The sequence below is a fragment of the Microcebus murinus genome, chromosome 11 (genome assembly GCF_040939455.1).
Source record: "Microcebus murinus isolate Inina chromosome 11, M.murinus_Inina_mat1.0, whole genome shotgun sequence".
Lineage (NCBI taxonomy): Eukaryota > Metazoa > Chordata > Mammalia > Primates > Cheirogaleidae > Microcebus > Microcebus murinus.
The window spans coordinates 59559522-59580345 of record NC_134114.1 but is presented as its reverse complement, the minus strand read 5'-3'; the positions used below and the strand labels follow the sequence as shown (position 1 = coordinate 59580345).

The 20824-nt window shown below is 38.0% G+C and overlaps 1 protein-coding gene across 2 annotated transcripts in view; it reads right to left on the bottom strand.

Moving 5' to 3' along the window:
• Positions 1 to 3051: 3051 nt before the first annotated feature.
• The window catches only part of ATG10 (autophagy related 10), a 243112-nt gene continuing 225339 nt past the window's right edge, over positions 3052 to 20824 (bottom strand). For both annotated transcript variants that reach the window (XM_012784371.2, XM_012784372.2), the window contains 3 exons: positions 5039 to 5136; positions 4300 to 4416; positions 3052 to 4014 (listed from right to left, as the gene is read on the bottom strand). In XM_012784371.2, the coding sequence (XP_012639825.1) occupies positions 4305 to 4416; positions 5039 to 5136 (210 nt within the window). In that variant the 3' untranslated portion in view covers positions 3052 to 4014; positions 4300 to 4304. The remainder of the gene's footprint in view (positions 4015 to 4299; positions 4417 to 5038; positions 5137 to 20824) is intronic.

Sequence of the window (20824 nt, the reverse complement as noted above, 5' to 3'; positions counted from 1 at the left end):
AATACACTGATTTTACTTACTCTAAAACACTTCCTTAACATGAGTATATCAGAAAACAGAGGCTCAGAGAGGTGCAGTGACTTGCCCTAGGTAACACAGTAGCCAGGACTCAAAGCTTTGCAGGACACCGGCAGGTTTTATTTTGGAAGGCCCTTGGCAAAAATTTTAAAGTGTCCTTGGCACCTGCCCCCCAATCTCCTCCTGTGCTCCTCTACCTTCTACATCCTGTGGCAGGTACACTTTGGTGAAAAAAACCACACACACAAAGTGTATATGTGATCAGTCATATGTAGCAGTCGTTTAAAAAATACAGGTTCTTTCTAAAACGCACATGTGATCGATCACTTTAACTTCTCTCCTCGAATCCCTTATGGTTTTCAGGCTGAATACAAATGTTCAGCGTGGCAATAAAGGCTCTTCCAGACCTGGCCCCCACCCTGCTAGCCAGCTTCATTCTTCACCAATTTTCCATATGTACCTTTGAGGTTTTTCCTCTACCCTTGACCTGGCTAAATCATAAGCTTCTCAAGACTCAACTCCCCTTCCTCTTCTGCAAAGCCTTCCTCGACACGTCTCCCCACTCGTCTGCTACAGTCTATACCCTACTGGCCCCATGTCTTCCTCCTGGCCCCTCTTCTCCACGGGACTGTGACATTCTCATGAGGCAGCATCATGCCTGCCCATTTGCTGTCAGTGGCTCTCTGTGGCCTACTGCTTGGCAAGTAAGAGGAACTTGATAAATATCTGCTGAAGTGAATATTTTCATATTCTTACTCTCAAATTTTAATCCTTAAAAAAAAACAAAACTTCTTTGGAACATCAGCTCTCTAAGTAAGAGCTGGTTTTGAAAATGCATAGCTCCATTTCCTAGTATCTTGAGAGTATGAATAAAAACCACTATACCTATCAGGGAGAATAGATGTGAAAACCTAGTTTTTACCTTTTTCCTTTTGAGTTTCATAAGTTTTTGTTGGGGTTAAGGTTAACTTTTTTTTTTTACGTCTAGCTTGCAGGCTAGTACCCACTGGCCAACTCAGCTGCTATTTCTGCTAAGAGCTCGTCCAGCCTTGCAAGCCCCAAACCAAAAGCCTTTCTGGATCCATTTAAGAGAGGCACACAGCAACTCTTCTGTGCATGTAGCCTCACCTGAAGTTACTTACTCGCCATGTTTAAGGAGGGGAGAAATCAGAGTGAAAGAGTGGCAACCAAACATTCATAATGACTAAGGACGGTGAGTAATGAAGGGAGCATGGATCAGCGGGGCTGTGGTGGTCAGAGGTGGCTTTGTGAGAGTGGATCACAGAGTTTAGGGTGGGAGTTGGGCAGAGATGTGGGGAAGGAAGCATTTGCAGGCGGGAACCAGCATGAGCAACAGTCAAATATGGATACAGAGGAGAAGACTCCTGGAGGAGAGGGCTCAGGCATGCAAGAGCTTTGCAGGAGCAGGAATGCTTGGCGTCCTGGCAGAAGCAGGCTCATCATCCATTGTCACCCTTACTTTGTGCATCACTGTGTTGGTTCTGAAGCACATCAATTTTATGTATCATTTTGATCTCTATACCCTTGCCAGGTGAGCACCATAGATAATGTGGATTTTGTTTCATACAAATAGTTTAAAAAGGAGATTAAGAAAATTGGCCCAAGTCTCAGCTTGTGGCTAAGCACATTCACAGTCTAGATCTCTGTACTTCTTAATTCACACACCCAGGAATGCAAGGTGGCCTCAGAAGCTACATAGCCCAATTTCCCCATTTACAAATAAAGAAACTGAGGACCAAAGAGGTGAAGCAATTTTTCAAGATCACACAAAAGCAGAGTTTAGGAGGTTAGCCGGTAGCAACTTCAACCAGCCTTATTGCTGATAGAAGGTGCTCGGCATTATATTAGCTGGGGGGAAAACAGGGAGGAACTCATATTGCTGAGGAAGAACTATTACTTTGACAAAACAAAACATTTTCTAATGCTTAATAACTGTTGGGATAATATTATAGTATAGCTGCATTTTTAAAAATGAAAGTCTTTATCAACCAAAATTAAAAAGTTTTTTTAAGTGAAAAAAGTCTGAAAAGCAAGAAAGCTGCCCAAGGAGATGGGTCTATCTGGGCATGAAGACCTGCATAATTTATAGGAACACTTCAGAATTTTTTTCTGCCACTGATGAATTTTTAAGTCTTCATCAATCAGAGGAAAAAAAATTTTTAACTTAAAAATAAAAACAAAATAAAGGCCCCAAACTGATAGACTACGATCTCAGAATCTGTTAGCAAAGGATAATTAATATTTCCAGACAAGTACACCATTCAGATGACATGTTATTATAATTTTTTTTTTTTTCACACCAGAAATGACATGGCTTGAGAAATGACTTGCTGAGAAATCTGTGTTTACATTAGGGAGAGTGGGGGAAAAATCCCTTGCAGAAGTTGAAAAGATGTTAAGTGGTAAATACCAAAATGCCCAGCAAGCATATAAGCAGACTCTCATCCTAGCATGAATATGTGCAGCTCAGCGTTTTAAAATTTACTTTTAGCTTTTCTAGCAGTTTGAATTAACCCTTTCTCTACCTTCACTCCCTTTGTGAGAGTTCAGCTCTCAACCTGAAGATCTGGACTGGGGGCGCCGTCACCGGGCTCCACAAGTGAATGAAGCCCTCACCCTGACTGGTTTCCCACAAGTGGGCCACCTTATGAACAAATGTCTCCTAAACTTCCTTAGTATCCATTTAATGCCTAGGCAAACATTAGGAGGCAAGGCCAGCTTGCATAGATTTGGAAAAAGGCTGTTGGTAGTGCAAAACTATCCAAATCAATGTCACAATAAAGGTACATCTAGACCAGGGGTTCTCCAGGGAGTATGTGCATCAGAATCACTCCAGAGCTGCTGTTGCAGGTGGCCCCAGCATCTGTAGGTATAAAAGATCCTCAGGTGATCCCAAAGGACATCCCTCAGTGAAAGACACTAATCTAGATTCTCTAAAGAGCCATACTTTTGTCTTGGTTTCAGCCCCTAGTAAAGCGAAATGAAAAACAAAACAAGCAACCAAAACAGAAAATTCTTCCAGATTAGGTTTATCTTTATACTTTACTGGTTGTTAAAGTTATTTACAAACTGAGTGAATAACAATTACATACAAGGTGTGCATTTAAGAAACATTATACTTTACAATGTTTTCTCATGCATTAACAATCTCATGTGGTTCTCATGGCAGCCCTATGATGTAGCTTGTTATTCCCAAATTAAAGATGAAGAAAGTAAGTCTCAGGGGCATGAAGATTTGCTCAAGATCCTTCAGATAGTAGAGTAGAGCAGTTGTTGGTTTGACAAGAAGAGGGACAAAATGACTATTGTTTTATTACTATAGGAAAAAAGAATTTTTGATGTTTAAACATTTCCTATCCAGTTACTATGCCATACTTTGCTTGTAAAAACATATTATCTCACGATAAAATATTTATTGTTTTTTCTTTATTCTGTATCTATCTATGTACACACACACACACACACACACACACACACACACACACACACACGGAGGAAAACAGAAATAATCTATTGTTCCTGAGTTTGATTGTGGAAAAATAAGATAGGTCATATTTTTAACACTGATTTCAGGGACATGTAAATCCTGTATTTTAATTTCCATGCGCCTTACACTAAAATGAATAAACAAATACATTTCTCAATCAATCTCCATGTCAGAAAAAGGGAAAGGAAGTGCTTGGCCTAGAAAAAAATGACCATTAGTGCCCTAATGATGTCAGTATTTCTCGTATTACAGAATTAGATTCATTTTTTGCTATTTATAGCAAGTTGTATCTTTGAAGTGTTTTTTCTAAACATTCAGTATATCAAATACCAGTTGCTGCAGACATTTGCTTCCAAGGGAAAAATAATCCAAGTCAAATCTTGGTGAGATGAAATAATGCATAGCATTAGTCTTATTAAAACCAGGGCTGTACAGGTAAACTTCTGGCATGCTTCATGTTGCAAAATTTCTAAGCTCAATAGAAGAATCTGAAGAACAAAATAAAAGCCAAGAGAATAAAAGGTTAACTGAGCAGTAAAGACTTATTTCAGGAATATCAATACTAAAATAAAACCATCCACTACCTGTAATTGGGTGAGTACTACTTACAGCAAAGTAAAATGCTTCCTAAATGATAGGATATGGCACTTGTCAGAAAACTAAAAAACAAGTCAGGGTTCAGCTCACTAAAGAGGATAGCACATTTAACATCTGGTGGGGCCAGGACGGAGGAGCCTAACAGCAAAACATTAAATCCTGGCTTTTCTTTTTACCTTTGTCAATCAACATTCCCTTCATCCTGAGAGGTGGCCTTGGCATAACTCAGAGGTAGATTCAGCCCAACAACTGGCCCTACAATGCTCAGCCATGACGTGATGTAGTTGATGCTCCTAGAAAAACAAGGGAAAAACAGGCCATACGAACGTTTCCATTGTAGTCTTTGAATGAATGGTAGAAAATCAGACACGAGGCTTTCTTTAAAGACGTGTGCCCACCACTTGGAACCCCTGCGATTCTGAAGGCCAGCCCCTCGATTGCCCAGAGAGACTGTGAGGGTTCCTCACTAAGGTAGTGAAGGGAGGTAAGGCATTGCAGCTCCTGACTCCCCTTGATGGTTCTAGGTTCACAAGTAAGAGTCACAGCATTTACTAAGGTAGCAGAGTGCAGTGATTAAGAGCAGGGTTCTGAGGCAAAAATGCTCGGATTCGAATCCCAGTTCCACCCCTTAACCAGCTGTGTGATCTTAGCCAAGTCACTTAACTCCTCTGTACTTTAGCTCCCTCCCCTGTAAACTGGGTGAACTAATGATACTTAGCACATAGGGTGTTATAAAAATCTAGTGTGTTAATATATCTAAAACTCACCTAGCATATAGTAAAGATCGATAAGTGTTAGCCACTATCATCATTACAAAGAATATTTCTTTTTTAGTGTAGCTTTTAGAGTCACATAAAAAGATTTACACTGTTAAAATCAGAGTAGAAGCCAATGTGTCTTGATGGTGTTTCTTACCTATTGATTTTCTGAGAATTCTTTAATACAGGAGTCATGAATTCATTCGTCTTGCAGGGATGAAGCACAAAAAAGGGCTGCCCAAGGATTGGATGTTCCTGTAAGAATGAGAGTGGGTTCAGGACTGCCAGTGCAAATTACTTTGGAAAAATTAGAATAAATAATCTGGTTTACTCCTATAAAATAAAGGTTTGTTTTAAATTCCCAGTTATTAAATTAATATACAGGTCTATTTTCTATTTTGAATTATCATTTGGATCATTATCATAATCCAAACATGAGAAGAAGTTGATGAGAAGGAGCCATTCATTGACAAAGTAGTATAGTGGAGTACAGTATAGTAGGACGTGTAGTTTTGTTTACATGATACAAACTATAAATTTTATCAGTTCCCTCTGTTGGCCAGTATTTCTCTTTGGCCTATAATTATTATTCAGTTTTTCTTCAAGGATGTTCACAAAGCCCAGTAACTTGATCACCTGAACAGTGCATTTCAATTACCTCTTTGTCAATGTTAAAGGGACCAAAATTATTTGCTTATTTCTTTACACAAATTTTGTCAACATGCTGTTTCAGGCCTAACTGTGTCCAGGGCCAATGGACACATGTTCAGTTAGTAGAGGGGGAGGGGTATGGCCTTGTTCTCCTTTGGTCTCTGTCTGTCTCTTAGTTTCTCTTTTGCCTATTTATCTCCTTCTGTCTCCTCAATCCTATAGGGCTGTTTCTAAAAGTTAAGAGCCAATATAACTCCACTCGCTCCCTTTATAAAGGAGTAATTGGATATACGATATGGGTCAGTGTGCTCCCAGGTTAGGGATGAGGACATCGTTTAGCAAGCAATGGGGAGCCAGAGAAGGTGTCTAGATAATCCGTGTGCAAATGCTACCAACACAAAAACAATAATTGATGATAAATTTATATTTATCATTGTTTATATTGTGGGTTAACTATTATGCCAGGAACTGCCAACTCAAATGCCTATGAAGACCAGGAAGGTGACCTAAGAGGGTTAATGCCAGTTAAATATACCAGCAGGTTATGGGGACCACAGAGAACTGGAGAGTGGCCCATCTGAAGCCGTGCTTGCTACTCCAGCCAAACAAGCCATGTGGGAATGGAGGTTCAGCATGCCAGACCTTCCCATTTGTGAAAATAACCTAGAAAACCCAAAGTTTATGTAAAACCTCCTAAATTTAAATGTTGGTACAGTTTTTAAAAACATGGGGTAGGCCAAATAAAACAGGCTTCTAGGCTGGGTTTGGACTAGGGGCTGCCTCGCTTCTTCTCCTCTTAGCCAGCCCAAGGAGAAACTGGACTCAGAGCTGGTCACAGGAAGAATTATGTGGCTGTCCCTGCTGCCTCACCCCTTGGCCCCAAATGCTCATGTCTGCATGCATGTGCACATATCAGTGCATAAGAGCTGGGAGGGACAGTCCCACTGGTACTGGTGACACTGGGTGTGCAGGTTGGGGGTAGTGAGGGAGGAGTTATCCACTAGTTGCAGGTTTTTGTATGTATCTGGCATCTTTAGCACCACCTGGTATTTTTTCTTCCCTGAGTGCCACCTCCAGATGTCTCTGACCAGCTGCCTGATTGTTCTAGCAAGGCATCAGCTTCCTCTCTCCAGCTCTCTTCCCACCCTCATTCCCACCTGTAACTGGGCCCCGGCTCACAGCCCAAATGCGTTGTGCCTGTGTTAAATTCTCCTGTTCAACCTGATCTGGTTTTCCTTGAATGCCTTAAACTAAAATGTATTAATTCAACATGTATTTATAGATCATCTTTGATGTGTCTGCCAGGAACAGTTCCAGATATAGTTATACAGACTACTGCATCTCTAAGATAAACACTTAGATTTTAGTGCAGGAGATGCCAATAAACACATAGAACAAACAGACAAGATAATCCAGATAATAATAAATGCTATGAAGGAAACAAACAGGGTAACATGATTCTGGAGGGAGTGTCATGATGTTAGATTGGTGAAAGGGAAGGCCATGCTGGAGAGCCGGTGCAATGGATGGAATGTGGGCTCTCCCCCTTCCACCTCCCAATTCATATGTTTAAATCCTAGAAGGTATCAGGAGGTGGGGCCCTTGGGAGGTGATAAGGTCATGGGGGTGAAGCCCTCATGAAAGGATTAGTATCCTATTCAAAGGGACCCCAGGGAGCTTTATCATCCTTTTTCCATCATGTGAAGCCACAGTGAGAAGACAGCATCTAGGAAACAAGAAACAGGCCCTCACCTGACACTGAATCTGCCAGTACCCTGCCCCTGGATTACCCAACCTCCAGAACTGTGGGATATAAATGTTTATTGTTCAAGCCACCCAGTTTGTGGTACTTTTGCTATAGCAGCCTGACAAAACTAAGACAGGTAACATTTAATCAGAGATCAGAATGACAAGAAAAACACCAACCATGAAGATTTCTGGGGACAGAGTATTGAATCAGAAGACCCCAAGGGGAAATGAGCACAGGAAAAGTGCAGGGGAAATGCAAAAAAAATTTAAATGTAGTATAAATTCTTTTTGGATGGTGTACATAGTTACCAGTGGAAGGAATAAAGAGCTATAACCCAATCTTACTGATGTAAAGACACGTTACCTTCTTTACTAAAATGAATCCTAGGCCTCCAAGGCTGCATGGGATGGAAATGTTCATAATGAGGAGGATCAGCTCAATTTCGCAGCTTCTTCTCTCTCCAAGATTCACTCTCCTTTGGAGTTTCATACCCCAGAGAAGCACACACACTTACAGCTCAGGGATCATCTTCTCAGAGCAGACTTAGGACCATGTCACATCGGAGCTGCTCATTTGATGCTGCTAAGACTTGAACTTTACTTCTATAAGTCATCTTTTGCTCATTCCATACAGCAAGTGGGTAAGAGCATGCATGATTGTTTGGTATCAAAACCTGCTCCACTGCTTAGCAGCTGTGAGCTTTTGGGAGAACCACTTAACTATTTTATGTCTCTATTTCCTCATCTGATAACTGGGGCTAATCATAACATCTGCCTCATAGATTGATTGTGAACCTTCAATGAGATAATACCAGAAACATACATAGAACTGTGCCTGACACCACAAATGCATAGTTGGCTATTAGTATTCAACCCATCGATATCTAAAAAGACCAAGTAATAGCCAGACATATTCGGAACATGGTCTTATGGTACCCTATAATACAGCCCAATATCAATATTTAAAAACAAAAAGTTCCTATAGATTGTGTATTATGTTAAAAACATTATTGATTAGTGTTTAAGTGTTTAGAAATACCTGACAATTGATTATAACTGAAAGGAAAAGAAGTATGATTTAGTAAAAGGAAGAGATCTATATGACAACTAGAACTCTCAATATATTTGTATTCAGGTTTAAAGCCAAATTAATGGAAAATAATTTAAATGAATTTAAATTAAAATAAAAGCTTAGGCACTTCAAAAACACTTCAGTAATCTACAACATATTAATATTCATTTTTCCTCAAACAACATAAAAAAGTTATATTAGCATTTAAGGTTATGTTCTAATAAAATAAAATGCATGGTGATGCTCATGTGAAATACTTTTTAAAACAACTGAGACTTTCATGCTTTAGGAGAGCTTTTAGAATAGCTCGAGTATTTCTTTAATGCAGATTTAGCCATCTGAAAAAGAAATCTTTATCCTTTACTATATTGAAACTTTATATTTATATTGAATGACTATCTTTAAAAACCAAAAGTTCAAATTTAAATTGGATTTTAAAATAAAAATTATATTGTTTTGGTAAAATGCTTTTGGTTTAAAAGGATCAAACTACGATCTGTTGATCATCTTAAAATAAAAATTATAAGATATACTGATGTAATCTTTCAAGAAAAGTTTTATATATAAGTAACAATAGGAGTGGACTTCCAGCTGTAGCAGAATGAAGAGGTCAGCAAATCCTCTCCCCTGAAAATAAGTACAAAACTGAAGAAAATTGTAAAAAAACAAACCATTTCTGGGCTCTGGAAATCAACCAAGGGCAAAGAGAACCTCTGAGAAATGTTTAATTTGTGATAAGCTGCTAGAACTTCAAGTTAGAAACAGAGGGAATTTGCAGGCTTCTTGCCTAGAAATACTCCTATACTCCCTCCATCCCTCAACCCCATCTCCCACCCCAACCCCACCCCAACCCCAACCCCAGACTCCATCAACAGGGAAATTTTACCAGAGTACAGGTGACCATAAGAACCAATAACTAACTGTGCTGCCAGAGGGGCTGACTTGATTTCCAACAGATAGTGAAAACTACTGCTCAGCAACATTGCCAGTAAAAGCAGAAAAATAGGTACTCAATGAAAAGGCAAAAACCACAGCTTTGCAGGCCAGAGTTTGCAGTCCCAGTTGAGGCAAGCAGCACATCAGCCAGAAATTCAATGGGGAGATCCTGGAAATGAGACAGTCGCAGAAGGTCTAGGTAAGTTCTCCAGGCAATCCTGGTTGATGGGAAAGGGATGTGTAGGGAAGGCATGAGAAGATCTGATGGGAAGTAAAAGCTGAGGCCAACTTGAACAGTACCTGAATTTTGAGTGTGTTCCTAACCCACACATACATCTGTCAGCAAAAGAAGGAAGTCTTATAGGCTTAAGGTATTTGCCACAATCCCTGTCCAATTATTGGCTAACCCAAAAGCTATACAAACATAGCTGGACACCCTTGAGGAAGGCAAGCTAAAAAGTACAAATAAGAATAAAACAAAATAGCAGATACATTAGCAGCTACACTTACAGAGGAGAAAACTATGTAGATAAAACCTAGGAAAGTTACTAAAACAAACAAACAAAAACAATTGCAACAAGAAGAAAAAGACAGCCCTCAGGGAAAATACTGACATCCAGAATTGCTACAATATATTATATAAAATATCTAGTTTTCAAAGAAATTTTTGAGACATGCAAAGAAACCCCAAAGTGTGATGCCTACCTGTAGGGAAAATGTCATTAATAAAAACTGACCCTGGGCCGGACGTGGTGGCTCATGCCTGTAATCCTAGCACTCTGGGAGGCCGAGGTGGGTGGACTGCTCAAAGTCAGGAGTTAGAAACCAGCCAGAGTGAGACTCCGTCTCTACTAAAAATAGAAAGAAATTAATTGACCAACTAAAAATATATATAGAAAAAATTAGCTGGGCATGGTGGCACATCCCTGTAGTCCCAGCTACTCGGGAGGCTGAGGCAGGAGGATCACTTGAGCCCAGGAGATTGAGGTTGCTGTGAGCTAGGCAGATGCCACGGGACACTCTAGCCTGGGCAACAAAGTGAGACTCTGTCTAAAAAAAAACAAAAAAACTGACCCTGATTGAGCCAGATGTTGTCTTTAGAAAGAATTCAAAGCAACTATTATAAATATATTCAAAGAATTAAAGAAAATTATGTTTAAAGAGTTAAAGGGGAAAATTATGAAAATGACTTTGCAAATAGGTAACCTTAAGAAAGGAATGAAAACTATAAAAAGAACCAAATAGAATTTCTAAATTTAAAAAGTATAATACCACAAATAAAAAATTCACTAGATGGGCTCAACAGTAGATATGAGATAGCAGAAGAAAGAATTTGTGGATTTAAAAATATACTAAGTATATTTTTCAAATATTCAAATATTTGGATATTTATTTTCAAATATTCAAACTTCCTATTTGAATAGAAAATATTCGATCTGAAGAGAAAAAAATGAAGAAAAAGAATCCTCATAGACCTGTGGGACATTGACTGTCCTAGCATACATGTACTAGGAATCTGAGAAGGAGAGAAGAGAAAGGGAAAGGCAAACTATTTGAAGAAATACTGGCTAAAAATTTCTAAACTTTGATGAAAAACATTAATCTATAGATCCAAAAAGTTCAACAAACTCTAAGTAGAAACACAAATAGATCCAAACCTAGACACATCATAGTTAAATGGCCGACAGCCAAAGATAACAAAAAAATCTTAAAAGCAAGATAAATGATTGGTCAAATAAAGAGCAATAACAATACAATAATGGCTGACTTCTCATTAGTCCAGATGGCAGCAGAATGACATATTCAACATGCTGGAGGCAGGGGGAAACACCAAAACTGTCAACCAAGAATTCTATATCTGGCAAAACTATCCCTCAGAAATTAAGGTAATATAAATATAAACCCAGGGAAACAAACTGAGAGAATTCCTTGCTAGTAGATTTGCCTTATAAGACATACTAAAGAAGGTCCTTCAGAAAATAAAACCAGAGGGTAACTCAAGTCCAGAGGAAAAATGAAAAGCTTCATCAATAATGAATATAAAATTCTAAGTATTTTTTTCTTCTCTTAATGTCTTTAAAAGACATAAGATGATATAAGCAAAAATCATTTCACTGTAGTGTTGTTTGTAACATATATAAAGGTAATATACATGAAAATAATGGCACAAAGGAAGGGGGAAGAAATGGAGACACATTGAAGAAAGTTTCTATGTTTTAGGAGAATCAAGTCAATATTAAGTTGTGCCTTTCTTGTTAGAATGTAAGGGTGTTTCTGAGAGGGTTTGGAACCCAAAAGATCCCTCTTGTTGGGAAATAATTCCTTTAAGTATGTTAACCATGACCACTCTTCTAGCAATGTGTCAAAAACATCCATAATTAATCAATACATGGTTAGATTGTACATGGTTCAACATTCGGTGTTTTCTAAAATATATCATCTTCTCTTAGTTATGGCAAATTAGTCAAACCATTAATTACTTTTCAAATACAGATAGAAAACTAATTTTTAAAATACTCAAAAAATCCTTATTCCTACATATATAGAACTACTGAATACAAGGCCTTGAGTTATAAAGAATGTAATTATGCTTATACATATATAATTTCTCTGATATAATTAGGATTCATATAGTCTCTTGTTCATTCATTTAGCAAACATTGTCTTCTTGTCTGATAATTTTAAATTGATTTAAGCTTAGCTCAAAGCAAAGGGTATATAGTTCAAAAATGTGGTTAATCTTATGGAGACCTTAATGCTGCAGAAGTTGCAGAATTCAAAGTTAATGTAGTGACCTGAGCTAAGACTATTTTTTCAGCTATACTCAATCAGCCGATCCTGAAATCCCAGCAATTTTTATTCAGTACTCTACTCAAAGTAGAGTAGAGAATTTATAAATAATTTGAGCATGTGATCAGTATAAACAATCAATCTGGTAATATTCTCCAAAAGCCATTTTTCCACAGTGGAGGTTTTCTAGGCTTATACTATCAATAAAGATTATCTGTATTTTGTGCTCTTTCCTTTAGACAGCCAGAATGAGAGATGAAAGCAGTCTTTAGTTGGTTTAGGAATTATGTGTTGGAGTTCAAAAAAACCAAAAAAATAACTAAACTCCTACACCTTATTTTTTTTAACACACCTTTTTCAGAAATGGAAGAGCATCAAAACTGTCGGGATCTTTTTGGTGACATTTCTTAGATCAATTCAGGAGGTAAATTCGTGTGAAAGTGCTACCATCTGCTGTCAGTACTAATGAACTGAGCAAATCTGCACTGAGAAAAATGTCCATGTGGAAATACATGCAGCCAATGAACTGTGTTAGGCTTACAGCTCAATAAACACTTCTACTGGAACAAAGTTCTGCTAAATGGTTTTCTGTGAAAATAGAAATGATGGGTCAGATTTCTATCTCTGTAACTCTGGAGAAGTTATATAGGCACATTTTCTTATGAAATTTAATTTAGCAATGGTTAAATGTCTCATAAAATAAGCCTGACATGAATACTGTGAATTGGTTTTAGAACTATTAGATGTGACTATCACAAGGAAATGATAATACTGCACCTTCATTCTTACATGTAATAAATATGATGAGTTACTTGGTTCACTTCTTAATTTTCTTGGCTCTCTGGGAGGGCACAAATATAATTTCACATACTAAGCTTTCATCTAGTTTCATATTCCAGACTGATCAAATTTGCCTTTTACTCTGGGCACATTCCTTAGAAATGCAGAGAGGTGTCTCCCCCATCCTACTCCTCAATCAGGGGAAGGAAAATGACTACTGAGCCTCTGTTAGGCACTGTACTAAGTGCTTTACATGGCCACCTGCCACAGTATGCCTTTGGGGAAGGCCTTTTTACTGTCACTTTGGAGAACAGGGTCAAAGGGATTATGCTTATGGTTATCACCCATGCAGTGAGGAGCAATGCACCCCCACGCCTCCAAAGTCCACACACTTACACTGCACCTCCTCACACCACTGACCACAGCTAGTGTCTAGGATAGTTTCTGGCTTTCATCCACTCTCGCCCACCTCTTCAAAACTCTATTCATTATAAAATAATGTGTTTTCATAAAATTATAAGAGCAATACATATAAAGAGTTCATAAAATACAAGAGAAGAAAAAAGAATAAAGGCAGGATAATCCAAAATTGCCCAACTCAGCTTTAATCATCATTTGGTGAATTTCCTTTCGGACCTTTTTATGCACACACATTTCAAGTTTCTGTTGTTTTTCATTCACTGAACAGATATTTATTGAGTGCCTACTATGTGCCATTCCCTGACTTATGTGTCTTTTATTGATCCTCTCTAGGTATCTTTGTCCTCTGTTTTACTGATTTCTGCACTTACATTTATTATTTGCCTCCATATATTTTGTTTGGATTTATTTTGTTGTTACCATTTTTTCTTAATGTTCCATGGGTACTTAAAAGATTATACATAAAGAATATGTAATCTTCAGTTGTTGGCTACAGTGTTCTACATGTTTCATTAGATCAAGCTAGTTGTTTGTGTTGTCCACATCTTCCATACCCTTGTTTGCTTGATCTATTTCTATGAGAAGTGCGAATCTCCCCTATGACAGTTGATTTGCCCATTGCTGCTTGTAGTTCATCAATTTTTGCTTTATATATCCTGAAGCTGTGTTATTTAAATGCATACAAGTGTATCTTCCTAGGGAATGGAAACTTTAATATGAAGTCATCATATTTATCTCTGATTATGTTTTCAGCCTCCCAAAAGGATTCTTATCTGATATTAATATAGCCACATCAGATTTCTATTTACATTATGCCTTTTAAAAATTATTTGACTTTCCGTCTCTCTGTGTCCTCATGTTTAAGGTATTTTCTGTAAAAAGAATATGGATGGATTTTTTTAAACTCTACCTTTACAATCTGTCTCTTACATGGGAATGTTTAGTTCACTTACAGTCTTGGTGATATAACTTGATTTCATTTCTTCCCTCTCACTGTGGACATTTTACTCATTCCACTTTTCTTTCTTTTTTAAATGTAGAGACAGAGTCAAAGTAGAGTGGAATGGCTGTGAACAGGCATGGTAATAGTTAATTGCAGCCTTGAACTCCTGGGCTTAAGCAATGCTCCCATCTCAGCTTCCTAAGTAGCTGGGACTACAGGTGCACACCACCGTGCTTGGCTTCATTCTATTTTTAATGTGTTTCTTCTTTTCCTTTTTTTCTCTCCTCTTTTGTTGCCTTCTTTTGGATTGACTCAGTGTAGGAGTAAAAAATTTTTTCTTACTGCTTTTTCTTTTTATTAGCTTGAAAAATATATATTTCCAAACTTTAGGTAGTTATTCTTAAATTTTTAAATAACTATTTCACTTTAAAAATCTATAATTATTCAATATCTTTACCTTTCCCCCCAAACAATTCAAGTATCTTAGGGTGTTTAACTCTGGTCACCCCTTCCAGATTTATGAGCATTTTATAACTCAATGTTGGTTGAGATTTACTCACATTTTATTATTCTTTTTGCTTACTATTTTTTCCTACATCTCAGCATCCATTCTAGTATAATATTCTTTATCATTGGAATATGTCCTTTAGAACATCCCTTATTGAAGATCTGTAGGTAGTAAATGGTCCCATACTGTAAATGCTTTATCTTGCTATCATTTTTAAAAAATAAGTTTTTGTAGGTATGAAATTCTAAGTTACAATGATATTCTCTTAGCACTTGGATTATATTATCCCTTTTTCTTCTGGCTTCCATTTTTCTGGTTAGAAATTTCCAAATTGTTATTTGTCTTTAAATTTGTTCATGATGATTTGGGAATGTGAAATGTAACATTAGATAATTAAATCTATAATTTTTCTCTTCTGTTATTTCTTTTTAAAATTTTTTAATGAATACATAATAGTTCTACATATTTACATGGTACATATGATATTTTGATACAAGCATATAGTGTGTAATGACCAAATCTGGGTAATTGAGATATCTATCACCTCAAACACTTATTATTTCTTTGTGTTGGATACATTCCAAATATACTCCTCTAGTTATTTTGAAATACATAATAAATTATTGTTAATTATAGTTGCCCATTGCGCTATGAAACACTACATCTTATTCCTTATTCCTTCTATTTAACTGTATTTTTGTACCCATTAACTAATACCTCTTTATTCTCCACTCTCTAATCCCCTTCCCAACCTCCAGTATCCACCATTTTATTCTCTACCTCCATGAGATCAATATTTTTAGCTCCCACATATGAGTGAAACATGTGACATTTGTCTTTCTGTGCCTGGCTTATTTCACATAACATAATGTCCTCCAGTTCCATCCATGTTGTTACAAATGACAGGATTTCATTCTTTATGTTGGAATGTATGTATGTATCACATTTTTTTATGCATTCATCTGTCGACAGACACTTAGGTTGATTCCATATCTTAGCTACTGTGAATAGTGCTGCAATAAACATGGCAGTGAAAATATCTCTTCGATATACTGATTTCCTTTCTTTTGGATATATACCCAGCAGAATTGCTGGATCATATGGTATTTCTTTTTTTAGTTTTTTGAGAAACTTCCATTCTGTTTTCCATAGTGGCTGTACTAATTTACATTCCCACCAAAAGTGCACAGGCATTCCCCTTTCTCCACATCCTCACCAGCATTTATTATTTTCTGTCTTTTTGATAATATTTTAACTGGAGTAAGATGATATCTCATTGTGGTTTTGATAGGTATTTTCCTGCTGATTAGTGATACTGAGCATTTTTTCATATTATTGGTCATTTGTGTGTCTTCTTTTGAGAAATATCTATTGAGATATTTTGTCCATATTTTAATTGGATCATTTCTTTGCTATTAAGTTGTTTGAGTTCCTTATATACACTAGTTATTAATCCCTTCTCAGTTGAATAGTTTGCAAACATTTTCTCCCATTCTATAGGTTGTCTCTTCACTTTGTTAACTGCTTCCTTTGCTCTGCAGAAGCTTTTTACCCAATATGTACCTGTAGTTTACCATCAAACTACTTGCTGTTCCCCAAACACACTGATCTTTCTTATCTACAGGCTTTTGCATCAATGCATGCTATTCTCTCTGCCTGGAACGCCTTCTTGCCCTCCTTCACCACCAAGCCCATTTCTCTCCTAAGGATTTCAGCTTTCTTCTACCCTCATCCTGAATCATTCAGCTCCCCTCTGTGTGTGTTCCCACTGCACCCATGCTTAAGCTACTGTTAATTCCACACTGTTGGGTATGGGCAATTGGCTGTTTATAAGAGTTTTCCTCTATTACTCCATAATTCCTTGAAGGCAGAAGAAGTATTCTGATTCTATTTTAATCTCAGCATCCAGGGCAGTGCATTTCATCTAGCAGGTACTCAATAAATATCTGTGGAAATAATACATAGACAAAGACAGCCTATTATGCCACAGTAAATTATTACTGGCACATGTAGCCTGCTTTATAAAGGAGCATATTAATGTGGAAGGGACCAGTAGCCCCTATACCACTGTAAGGACATGAGAGGGACAGAACCATTCTCTCTCCTTGGCACAAATCCAGGGACAGCACTACCTGTACATTTATAGGAGTCCCCAGATAAGATGAAATAAAAATGTCAGTAGCTGTTTTCTCAAAATATTTCTTCCAAAATATATCTAAGAGCAAAGGAGAGGGCATGGTTAGTAATAATTTCAGAGCATGGTTAGTAATAATTCTACACTTTTAATTCAAAATTTTTAGAATATATTGCAATTATGTAATATATTCTAAAATCTATCTTTTGGTTTCCACATTAAAAAATAGTACCTTATTTTACCATTGAGAAAAACTGATGTACCAAGATGCCATTGATGTACCAATTTTAATTCTATGAGTTAGCCTACCCCCTGCCACACCACTGTATCCCCCTAAGGTATGTTACCCAGACTAAGAAGCAGATTCAAATACCAAATACCAAAATATATAATAAAACTCACATGTTCCTATTTTACTCACACCTTTATTATTCCATGTGTTTTTTACTCATGCATTCAATAAACATCACTGAATATCTAGAAGACTCCATGCTAAACATTCATCCATCTATCCATCCACCCACCTATCCATTTATTCAAGAAGTATTTATGAAATATGTTCTATGTGCCAGGCCTTGTTCTAGGTACCAGAGATATTAGCATACTAAAGACAGAAGCAAAACCTTCTTTCATAGAGTTTACATTCTAGTTTTGGGTGCTAGAAAGATATAAAATGGCATCCCATTATCTCAACTCCTGGGTTTACAGTCCCGTTGTACCCTACTACTAAGAGTACCTCTAGAGGAAAGAGTCCCAAAGATGAAATAAGTTTGTTGTTACTCACTCCCCATCCCTTACGATCTCTAAAGGAATGGAAAAGCAGATCCTTAGGGAGAACAGCAGTTTCACCTGGCCCTATGATGGCAGGTGAGTAATAGGACTTGTGACCAGGAACAATATAAGCTAGTGAGAAAAACTGTCTCTGTGGGAGGGATTTTTCTCATCATTTAGATGGAAGGTATGGAGAGACTTCACGATTCCAGAGAAGACTGTGTAGGGATCACAGTGGCACTAGCAAAGAATGAGGTACTCCCCACTCACTGTAAGATGGAGGTGTCCAGAGGAACAGGAGGTGCCTGAGGGCCAGAGAGAGGCTCACCAGTCAACCAAAGGAAAATCATGATGCAGAGGTGGCCCAGGCCTGAGGCTTCATGGATGGAAAGTCCTCTCATCCCTGGCATCATACTCCTGGATCTAATTAGATCTAAGCAGATCTAATGCTTGCTGTGTGGTTTCAGTTGTGCAGTTTCTGTAACTCCATGTTGAGTGCTCTACAGTTGGAAATGTCAGACAGTGTACCAGGGTATATTTTTCCATGAGATGCAAGAGACCCTGAGTCCATCTCCTCTCCTCTCCTCTCCTCTCCTCTCCTCTCCTCTCCTCTCCTCCCCTCCCCTCCCCTCCCCTCCCCTCCCCTCCCCTCCCCTCCCCTCCCCTCCCCTCCCCTCCCCTCCCCTCCCCTCCCCTCCTCTCCTCTCCTCTCCTCTCCTCTCCTCTCCTCTCCTCTCCTCTCCTCTCTCCATGCTCTGTGTTAGGCAATCTACAATTCTAGGGTTACAGAAATCACTATAATATGCAATAGACTGTGATCCTGGCCACTCAAAGGCTAAAAATCCAGGTATATGGGATTCAAAGAAAAGAGAGGTCACTGCTGATTGGGGGGTGGGGTCAGCAAAGACTTCTTGGAGATGTGGTGTTTAATCTGGTCCAGATCATTAAAAATGGGCAGGATTCAGGGCAGGAGAAGAGTGTGGCTATAGAATTTCAGCCAGAAACAGTCTACTCCAAATTTAATGAGAAAGGAGTTAAGTGAGAGACATACCAACTTCTATTTTTTAGGTAAAATCTAGCAGTTGGTAAATTTGTAGAATAAAATTGTTTATTCTTGCTTGTTTTGTTTTGTGGGTGGTGGTGTTAAAAGATTGAGCCAATTCTTTCATGGTCCAAGAATTCCTTGGAAATAATCAATACCTATATAAGACGAAGAGGCAAGGTATGAAAGGCAAATAATCCTATTTTACAGTTTTGAAAAATGAAGAAAAAAGGGGAAAAGGAATGATCCCAGTCCAGATTTTTATCCCTTATAGATATGTGAGGATATAGACAAAAGGACAGTGAAAACATATTATGAAAAAAAATATCTCAGAAAGAAAGAAAGTCTTGCTCAAGTACCCAGAAAGGTCAGCAAGTTTCTTCTCAGTTCTGGGACAAGCAGAGAAAAGTGAAGCCAAGTGAACCAGGCTTTGCTCCGGCTGCACCTTGCAACATTTTGCAGTCAGTTAATTAGAAAGAATTTAGGTAATGGTATTTGAGAAGGTGGTTTAAAAAAAAAAATCAAAAAACAATTCGTCAAATTCATATGCTACACAGACATCACCAGGCTTTCTAGGATTTTTATTAAAAATTACAGACATCAAAGCAATAATTCTCAGATACCACCTCCTCTACTAACAAAGCTTTCCTTTCATGGCACCAAAAAGAGCTCAGAAAGTAATTCTCCCACCCCTGCAGAAATCTACATTGGGCTTCTGACAGTCCCAACTCCAACTCCTGGATTAGAGAGCAGAGTCTGAGTATATTTATAGAGTCTATATGGGTTGTTGCTTTAAGCAACACTATTAATATGCCAGAACTCTGAGTTCCCAAACTTATTCAGTTATCAATTTGTTGTACATAATTTAATCTCTCTGTATTTTGATATGCAAAATGGAAATAGTACTGCTGATACTTCACAGGGTGAAAAGAAGATAACCACCAAGACCATTATAAAGCTTGCTGGGGGAAAAAAGAGCTTATGTAAATGTCTATTAATTAAACAGTCACGGCTGCACAACTAGGTCAGGCATGATGATAAGACTGAACAACCCACCCTAGCCACCAGCATCAAGAAGAATTTAATCCTAATAGCACTTGTTGCATTTTATAAAGAGTCTTAAATGGTAATATTCTGTAGCATAACACACAATAGCATCTTTCAGACCATCCTCAAAGAATTCTTTGATAGAACATACACTTATTAGAGACAACAGCCAAAAACAAAAACAAAAAAAAAAGCAAGCCAATTACTAATGAAGAACTTGTAAAAAGCTAATCAAAGCTCTCATCCAGAGAAAATGAGAAAATCTGAGGCTCGGAATGATTTTGTATATTGATGAGATTTCATATAGCGTCACAGAAAGAAAAATAAAACAGATTTAAATGAAGACAAAAAGGACTCCGAGTCTCTGTTTAAAAGCCTTATTATGTTCTATATCAACGTTTTTATTAAAATGTTCTGTTCTGGTAAAAATATCCATTTTTAAAAAATACCTGAGGGCCTGTCAGTAGCGGACACTCTCAGTTTCTCTCTCTCTCTCTAGTCACAGCCCAGGGGAGGGGGATGGACACAAGAACCTTCGGTCAGTTGGTGACAGCACAGTGCGCAGTAGAGAATGGAAGACTCCAACTAGTTTCCTCCATGTCAAAGGAAAAAACAATTCTTTTGTTTGTTTATTTTGAGAATAAGGAACCTCATCTGAAGCTGTAAGAGAAAAATCCCAAGGAGGACTTCAGATTAAAGATGAAGACATGGAAGAAAACAGTGAGACAAAGTCTCAGGAAAGGTGAGGAATCTAAAAGCATAGCAGGCTTCTCACCCACGGTGCGATCCCGGGATCTTCCACAGTGCAGAATCCCGGGATCCACTCCCTGAGGTTTTAGTCTGAAATGTCGGTTCTTGACGTGCTGATGGCTGAAGGGTGACCAGTCGCCCCAAAGTAAGGCAAGCACAAAAATGAAGTTTACTGAGGAGGGAAAGATAGGATTATGGGGCAAGGGCAAGACTTAGGCTTACAGAGCATGGTACATATGCCACAGATGACGACCGGACTCACTGTCACAGCAAACAGAGAGCAAAAGGATGGGCACAAAAAGGGCGTGGTTATGGTCTGTATGTTGTTTTATAGTGCCCGGATTGGGACC